The sequence below is a fragment of the Cornus florida genome, unplaced genomic scaffold, assembly GCF_030987335.1.
Source record: "Cornus florida cultivar Cherokee Brave unplaced genomic scaffold, ASM3098733v1 CherokeeBrave_3.0.0_Hap2_Chr10, whole genome shotgun sequence".
Classification (NCBI taxonomy): Eukaryota; Viridiplantae; Streptophyta; class Magnoliopsida; order Cornales; family Cornaceae; genus Cornus; species Cornus florida.
The window spans coordinates 89,007,704-89,016,878 of NW_026775580.1; the positions used below are offsets into that span (position 1 = coordinate 89,007,704).

The window sequence follows — 9,175 nt, forward strand, 5'->3', positions numbered from 1 at the left end:
AAGTCCGCTAATTACTTTATTCTATAATACAAGGTCCGGACTTTAGGGTTTGAGTCGGCATTATTGACCAGCCTGTACAGACCAGTGGGCCACATTTTCATTTTCAAGCAGAATATAATTTTAGATATTAAATTTTGGGGGAAAAAATGTTGAAGGTTTTTCTGTTCAAGAATGGGAGAGGTAATAGTTTTTAGCTTTTTTTCATTTCTACGGCAAAATAACTTTAAGTACAAGCTTTTTTTTAAAAAAAAATATTGAATTTTTTCCCTTAAAAAAGGGAGAGGTAATAGTTGCACTGTCCCTTTTGAAATTTCACCTCACTTTTAAAGTGAAATAATATCATCGTCTTTGTTGATGAATAAGAGAATAAAAAACTAGGGAATATTCTACACTTATCAAAAGAGGAGTGTGAATATCACTTTCATTAAAAATTTGTAATTTTTATACTTATCAATAATAATAATAATAATAATAAATTTACAATTTCCATAAACAAGAATTTGTTTAATGGAGTTGAACTTATAATTTTAGATTTTGATTTATTGAAATCTAAAAATATGAAATATGATTCCGAGCATGAATCCTCTGCAGTGTTATACTGCATTTAGACAACCGAAGTACGTCTTATCATCCAATTGCACCATGGGCCAACCAACAATATTCAATAGTACATGATACATCATATGAAAACAACCACATGAAAATTTTGGTAAATTCAATATTTTTTGGCAAATTCAAAATAACCATATGAAAATTTTGGTAAATTCAATATTTTTTTGGTAAATTCAAAATAACCTTATGAAAAATTCATTTGGCTGCAAATGATAAAATTGTCAAAGTAAATGACATTTATTAAAAATATTGAGAGAATATTATATTTTTTCTGAATGAAAATGGATTCGAAATTTCCCGAGAATAATGTTGGTAACTTGGTATTAATAATTTAATACACTTGTTGACCATGTTTAATTGTTTTGCGATACATACTACTCAAAATAAGTTGGGCCTAACGCCCAAATTTCATGTATATTTATGGCCTCCTCTCAAATTGAAAAATGTCCAACAAAAATGTCCTATTGTATTTCAATACTACAGGTTAGTGTAATTAATCTTAATTTTACCATAAATTAATCACAATTGAAATATATAACCTTCCTCAGTCATTTACTTTTTGAGAGTTCCTTACATGTAACGCCTAGGCTTAGACCTTTTATCTCTCTTCACATTTGTCAGACAAACCTCACGCTCTTTTTCTTCTTTGAAACACATCAACAAGAACAAAATCAAACCCTATAAATCTCCTCTTATCACATTCCCCATCATCGTCAATCAGAAAACTAGGGTTAGGGTTTGAACCTAATCTGCAACAATGGGCAAGGGTGGTGCTCTCAGCGAAGGCGTCGTCAAGAACATCTTGCTATCCTACGCCTACGTCGGCATATGGATATTCCTCAGCTTCACCGTCATCGTCTACAACAAGTACATCCTCGATCGCAAGATGTACAATTGGCCCTACCCGATCTCTCTCACCATGATCCATATGGCCTTCTGTTCCTCCATAGCCTATCTCCTCATCCGCGTTCTCAAGCTCGTCGAACCCGTTTCGATGTCTCGCGAGCTCTACATCAAGTCGGTGTTGCCAATTGGGGCTTTATACTCTTTCAGCCTCTGGTTCTCCAATTCGGCATATATATATCTATCCGTGTCATTCATTCAGATGTTGAAAGCCCTAATGCCTGTTGCTGTGTATTCAATCGGCGTTTGTTTGAAGAAAGATGCGTTTAAATCGGACACCATGGCCAACATGGTCTCGATCTCGATCGGGGTCGCGATCGCGGCGTACGGAGAGGCGCGATTCGATACCTGGGGTGTGATCCTCCAGCTCGGGGCAGTGGCTTTCGAGGCCACCCGATTGGTCATGATTCAGATTCTGCTTACTTCAAAGGGTATCACTCTGAATCCAATTACTTCGCTTTATTATGTTGCCCCATGTTGCTTGGTTTTCTTGTTTGTGCCGTGGATTATTGTGGAGTTCCCAATATTGAAGGACACTTCGAGCTTTCATTTCGATTTTTGGATTTTTGGGACGAATTCGTTTTGTGCATTTGCTTTGAACCTTGCTGTGTTTTTGCTTGTGGGAAAGACATCAGCTTTAACAATGAATGTTGCTGGGGTGGTTAAGGATTGGTTGTTGATTGCGTTTTCATGGTCGGTGATTAAAGACACCGTTACGCCTTTGAATTTGTTTGGTTACGGGTTGGCATTCTTGGGTGTTGCGTATTACAATCATGCCAAGTTGCAGGCACTTAAAGCGAAGGAAGCACAGAGGAAGGCGGCGCTGCCTGATGAGGAGGAGGCTGGGAGGTTGTTGGAGGAGAGAGAAGGGAAAGGGGAAGGGGAAGGAAGGAAGAGCGATTCTCAGTCTTGATTTATATGGTTAATTTAATGTTTTGTTCTTCGCAGAGTGGGAAGGAGAGAGGAGGAATTAGAAAATTAGATAAAAGGTTTCGAGAATGGGCGACTAATTCCGGGTATTTCAATTGATTTGCTCTTAGTTTTGCTCTATCCCTTTCTGTATTTCCATTTTATTGTCCATCTTCACTTCATGTTAATTTGGCCGAGGGCAATGTTACTTGCCACTGCCAATTCATGTTTGTTGCTAGAGAAGGACTTGAGAGACCCTTATCTTTTTATTATTCATGTCTTAGAACTCCTACTTTTAGATCTATTGATATGATTATAATTTATGGTTCAGTTGAACACCCACTTAGTTGCTATTGATGTTTTATTTTCATCTTAATTGTTTCTTGTTTTTGTGTTATATATAATGTGATCAATTCTGTTTTGAAACAAGAAAGACACGGTCTTTATGCAAAAGATAAATACATGATTTAAACACAGTGATTTGAAATATGAATAATGGAATTCACTATGAAGGGTATGTGGAAGTTTGTAATCTAACTTCATCTTGATTTTGGAACATTAAGGATGCATAATCATGCATTCAATTCTTTTGCAACATTAAATTGTCATATTTTTACAATGGATTGTTGGGTATTTTCTATGTTTCCAATCGTTTCTCTTTGTTCTTAAGATTCCTATTTATTTTTAATGAACTGTAACATGAGCATTCAGTCCTCTTCATAATAGAGTTTCATCATTTTGGATCAATGACTAGCGACCCAGTGCAATGTAGATCTGTTGCCAATTCACCATTGAAAGCTCCCTGGATTAACAAAATGACATTATGTAATGTCTAAATATTGTTTTAAAACAATTTACCCCGCCCCCAAAAAAAAAAAAATTGTTTTAAAGCACCGACTATGATAAAGGAAACAAATCCAAATACGGCCTTTATATTATAAAGGAAAACTTGTGTTTTAGTGATCAAAGTTATAAAAAATTGTTTTTATTTACTATCATTGTCTTCTATTTGTCATCTTCTTTCTCCGACAATATCATTTTTTGTTCCTTGATATCATCATTGCTGTTTGTGGAAACATGATTCTGGTTCTTATATTTCTAATCGATCAGTTCAGTCTCTTCGAAGGAAACCCCTATCATAAAAAAAGAAGAAAAAGAAGAAAAAAAAAGGCTGGTCCCTGAAAAGTATATCACCCAAATGCTCTTGTATGGAGCCAGAAAAAGATTTGCCACCTCTACCTGAGAAGTAATGGCCATGATCTTTAATTCTCCTTCCTTGAATAGAAGGCTTCTAATTATACAAATGAAGTTGTTCCTCAGTTTCGGTTTCATTGTAGGTCGATGACTAATTTTCTTTTTACACTCATTGATTCTTTTAACTTTTGAATGGTGTTTGATTTGTGGACTTCCTTATGAGCTGAGGTGCAGCTCTAGTGTCCCTCTTCAAACATCCTTGTGTTGTTTCTCTCCCTGCAATTGACTGTAAAAAGATGTCCAAAAGAATAGAAAACTTCAACGTTTTGTTTTTTTCTGACATGATAAATCTGGTAAAATGGATGGCGTGAAGAAACTGTACAATTAACTCAAAATGATTCTCTCTCGAGATCCTCTTTCAAGACCTTGCGCCATGAAAACGGTGCCCCGGCAGTTGTTCAATTTGTACCATTATGCATACATGTTTGAATGACTACTGAATCTGCACGTATTTTATTTTATTTTATTTTTTCTTCCTATGAGGAAGATTAGAAGTTTCAAGTTTAGTACAGTGATCATTATACATTGTGTTTCCTCTTTAAAGTAATGGTGTTGCGGTAGTGCGTGGATGGACTATTTTATTTGTACCAAGTGACTTTCCGGAGTTAAAACTTGCTTAAATTTGGGGGTTTCCTTTCTAAATTAGTGGTAGCTCAAAGGTTATGCAGTAGGATGGTCTAAGTTGTAACCATTAGACATACATATCCTTCTAAAACAAACCGTTTAAAGTGAAGCCACCCTATTCATTAGAACAGAAGAAAAATAAGACAACCAAACCCAAGCTAATTCTCACTGTATATGGCTTCCAACCTTATTTAATCACTAGCACTTATTCTCTGCACTGTGACCAATAACCAGAGTATCCATTTGCAGAGCCGGTTTGGGTTTTTGTGGCTTGTACCACACTGCACAAATTATATATATCACAAAGTTTATAAGGCTCAGTATGGCTAGAAGTCCATAGAAACAATCAAGCCTGCCGTAGTTTATATTGTCTGCCAGCCATCGTTGTCCGTCATTGCTCCCAGTAACACCCTTCACAACCGAGACCAAGAAGCTACTGACGAAGAAACCGAGTGATAGGGTTGTGAGAAAAAGACCAGTGCTCATGGTTTTCATTCCTTTGGGAGATTGGTTTATGAAGAAATCAAGCTGGCCAGTGTATATGAAGGCTTCCCCGGAACCCACCAAGAAGAATTGTGGGATCAACAGAAACACGCTTATGGGCAGAGTTGCGGTGGTGTTGCCCGTGGCTTTTGCCACTGACAACCGTCTCCTCTCGGCTAATGCAGCAGCTGCCATTCCAACTGTTGAGAGGATGAGGCCTATGGCAATTCTCTGTAGGTTGGTGAAACCTGTTACAATAATCAATGTTTTGTGTCTCAATATAAGCAATGAAAATACTTCCAGGAAACAGTTTTGCAATACATATATGCATAAGTATATATAGGCATCGTGCATATACAAAATGCACACATATTACCATTAGTTCTACTATATATATATATATATATCTTATTTCATCTGTACCTGGTTTTCCTTTCCATTTCTTCCAAAGAGGCATGATGAGTCGGTCATAAACTGCTAAAGTAATCAATATGGCCGCCACGAAGAAGACAGAGAGAGACCCTGCTGGGATTTGGAAATGCCCAATTGATCTTTCCATTGTAGATGCTTGCTCAACTGAGAAGGTAATCATCTGCGCATATGCAGTCCAAAAAATGATGGTTGTAGCCCATATCGGCAATAGTCTGGCCATCATCTTCACTTCCTCCACCCTTGTCACTGGGCATAGCTTCCAAGGATTTGGAGTAGAACTCACATTCTTCTCAAAATCACTCTCTGTAACAATCGCCGCCTTGTCCAAGAATCTACATGAAAAACATGAATATCATGAGTTTGTGCAGACTAATGTTAGTTACCTTCGTTAGCTTACAGTTTTTAATCTTATAGCTAGAATTGTAACTTATTGCAGTACTAGGTTTTGGTTGTTATTGCTTCCCATAAGCTGGTTAACGATGTGAAGAAGGCTTACTGGAACTGATCTGTGTGATGAATTCTTGAAGCTTCAGGGGAATCCTCATATAATAAGCCAACACTGTAAGGAAGTTCCATCTTTCTCTTCCTTATAGCTGCCACCATAACTTGAAAAATTTGAACCATAGGGCTTCCCAAGCTTTTCTTGTATCGATATCTTCTAGTCCCAGATAAGAATACCAAGATGGCTATAAACATGGAGACAGAACAAATTCCATATGCCCAGCTTCTACCCACTTCATCTTGTATGTAGACAAGCACGGTTACCGCCATCAGAGTTCCAGTGCTGATGAGGAAGAAAAACCTGTTGAAGAAATAGTCCATCTGTGCCTTCTCCTTTTCATCTCTGTCATTGAATTGATCAGTTCCGAATCCTGAAACACTGGATTTGAGGCCTCCGGTCCCTAACGCAATTAGGTACAGAGCCATGTATAAAATGCCCATTTGGAACGCGTTGGCCTGTTTGCAATCGTTAATGGCAGTAGTGTGACAAGGTGGTGGACGTAGCCGGGGCAGTTTTGTTGCAATTGCTAACATTCCAGTACCCTGAAATAATGAAAGCAAGCATACGATATAACTTATGCTAAAAAACAGGCTGAATTCGTGTTCTGATTCAAACTCGAGGACTAAGACGACGATCGATATTATGTTTGAAGAAGACTCACCAGTGTTTGTACTGTTGCAAAGATTGCGATTGTTTTGTATCTGCCCAGAAAAGAGTCAGCAAGAAAGCCTCCAAGCAAACACAGTAGAAAAGAAGTGCCCATAAAATCTGTGACTATATTGGCTGAAGTTGCACTAGGCAGATGCATTGTGCCTCCCAAGTATGTGACTAGGTTTACTGCTATCCCCATTGTTGAAAGCCTTTCGCATATTTCAATCCCTGTTAAATTTTCAAATCAAAATAAATTTCAATGTCCCTTTTGACTTACTTGGGGAAGGACAAGGACCAAAAGTCATGGTGAGAACTCAAGAAATAAAGAAATTGGAAAAATTACGCATAAATGAACTTTTGGGCTCTATTTGATGGTCACATGGAGTCAAAGTCGTGAATTTCTAAAAAACGATTTCTCCTAAAAATGCTGACATGTTTCTGTAAAATGGAGATCAAAATTCCATTTCTTTGTAATTTTTCCAAATAATTTGCCATATTTCAAAGGAAATGTGGTGCCAACTGTCAAGTAAAATGTGCGGAAGTCCCATAATTAAGAAGTTGTGGTATCACTTAGTCATCCGTAGCTCACGTGGTATGAGAGAGGGGTGCTCGGGGGGAAGGTTCAAGCCCCACACGTAGAGGTTGTGGTATCACTTAGTCATCCGTAGCCCACGTGGTATGAGAGAGGGGTGCTCGGGGGGACGGTTCAAACCCCACACGTAGAGGTCGTGGTATGAGAGACAGAGGTGCTCGGGGGGACGATTCAAGCCCCCCACGTAAAGGTAGTCGGTGGCTCGCGTGGTATGAGAGATAGAAAAAGTGAGCGGTTCAAGTCCCACATGCGGGTGGTGTGGTGGCTCACGCGGTATGTTGGTTCAAGTCCCACATGTGGGATAGTGTGGTGGCTCATGTGATATAATAAAGAGAAAGATAAGGGAGGTGAGCGGTTCGAATCCCACGTGTGACAGTGTGACGCATGAGAGTTTTGTGATCCAGAGCTGTAGGATTAAACCACGTGTGACAGTGTGAAGCATGAGAGTTTTGTGATCCAGAGCTGTAGGATTAAATCATAGAAGATGGGAATAAGAACATCGATCTCCATGGTTTACAAGAGTGCCCTGATAGAATATTGCATCACCCCAATGAAATGTCAAAAAGAGAATGAATTGGACGCAAGAAGACTAAAAATAAACCTTGGATGAATTGGACGCAAGAAGACTAAAAAAAAATACCTTTAGTGTCCCACTCAATCCCCTTCCACACCTTACTCTACCCCTCCTCCCTCCAAAAAAAGGAACAAGGAAAAATATAAATATATATATTTATATAGATATATATAGCAACAGTAATTAATTAGAAACTAATTAACAATTTGGTCTGACTTAATACTTCATCATAGTATGACCATGTATTTGGTGCTGAATCTGATAAATTGTGCTTATGGGCTTTTTCTCTTCTATTGACACATACGTGGTTCTGTCCAGTATATTATAGTAACAGATCAAACATGCAGCATGAATGTGAAGTTTATATATCCAACAGGCAACCAGTTTGCTTTCACTCTGCCCCCTCTCTCCATGGCAAAGACGAGCATTCGTCGTGCAAATAGCTAATCATAAACAACTATTTCAAGAAATATGGATTGAGGAAGCAAGTGATGAATATCGATTCAAAGCAGAAAATGGCCTCAGATTTCAACTAATAACAAACATTTAGTCCCCAAGTCCCATTCTTGTGGAGCTCATTAACGCGCATTAAGTTAGTATTCAAGTACTTGTGGCCTATAAGCTTGATTTTAGCTTAATGTATAGTAAACTCTAGCAATATTAATGGTGTTGTAGAATGCAGAATAAGCTTGAAAACAAACCTAAAATAAGAGCAGCCGGAGCCCAGCCACCGGTCTTAGTCCTGTCAGCAGGGGAGCCCTTAGAGTCTACAGCATCAGCAACTGTCCAACTCATCTTCTCATCCTGTGACAGACAAATTAACAAATGTGTATAATAATAAGTCATTGACAATCAAGAATCATTGATTTTCGAACTGAACTGCCATTGACCCTGAACGAGAGAGCAAGTTTGAAGCTCAATACTAACCATTTTTTGCTTGAGAGGCTGAAAAGAAAGCTAGGAAACTGACGATCCTCCAACTCACAAGCTTACATGTTTTCGGAGCTTGCATTGTCCTTTTATAGGGAAAGATTACAACCTTTATTTTTTGTTTCTTTATTAGATATTTTTTTAGTTAAATAGATAAGAAAATTTAAAGTCGATGTTGATTTGTCAAAGGGGAGGGCAAAGATTAAAAAATTTGGAATCTGGAAAAATATATAGTTACTTCATTCTGATCACCTGTCTTTTAAGTTGTATGGATAATTCTGGCTATGGAGGTTGTGAATCTCTCTCTCTCTCCTCTCTCTCTCTCACACACACACACACAGAGTACGCACGTCTTCTTTGTTTTGAGTGCATTTGCTACCCCACAAACAAAAGCTCCCACCTTGTGGTTTTTTTTCCCTCTATCGTCTCTGTATGGCCATAAAAACAGAAAAGAACTTTTTTTTTTTTTTTTTTTTTTTTTTTGCCTTGCTATTAAATGAATGAGCCTTTTTCACTTGTGAATCATGTTTAACTTGTTACTGAAAGTTGCTAGCTACCTGAAATGCAATGTCATTTTCTATAAAGTAGGCGTCGCCAACCTGTATTCATAATGGATGTATTCATCATTCATCAAAGAAGCGTGTCAAAGTTGCCTAGGTATAAAGTTTAAAAGCTAGACCTGAATAATATAAACTTGCCAGCACAACTC

General features: G+C 38.0%; 2 protein-coding genes across 2 annotated transcripts; one reads left to right on the top strand and one right to left on the bottom strand.

Annotated features, from left to right (window-relative positions):
- The first annotated feature begins 1,170 nt into the window (after window positions 1-1,170).
- LOC132279926 (probable sugar phosphate/phosphate translocator At5g25400) lies at window positions 1,171-2,760 on the top strand. Its single transcript, XM_059781996.1, has one exon. It carries the CDS (start codon window positions 1,370-1,372, stop codon window positions 2,426-2,428), a length of 1,059 nt encoding a protein of 352 aa, XP_059637979.1. The 5' UTR covers window positions 1,171-1,369; the 3' UTR covers window positions 2,429-2,760.
- A 1,596-nt stretch (window positions 2,761-4,356) lies between these two features.
- Window positions 4,357-8,769, bottom strand: LOC132279925 (protein NRT1/ PTR FAMILY 6.2). Its single transcript, XM_059781995.1, has 6 exons — window positions 8,464-8,769; window positions 8,238-8,340; window positions 6,381-6,598; window positions 5,714-6,261; window positions 5,209-5,549; window positions 4,357-5,033 (listed from the first exon to the last, which is right to left on the bottom strand). The coding sequence occupies exons 1-6, from the start codon at window positions 8,464-8,466 to the stop codon at window positions 4,501-4,503; spliced, it is 1,746 nt and encodes a 581-aa protein (XP_059637978.1). The 5' UTR covers window positions 8,467-8,769; the 3' UTR covers window positions 4,357-4,500.
- Window positions 8,770-9,175: the final 406 nt, after the last annotated feature.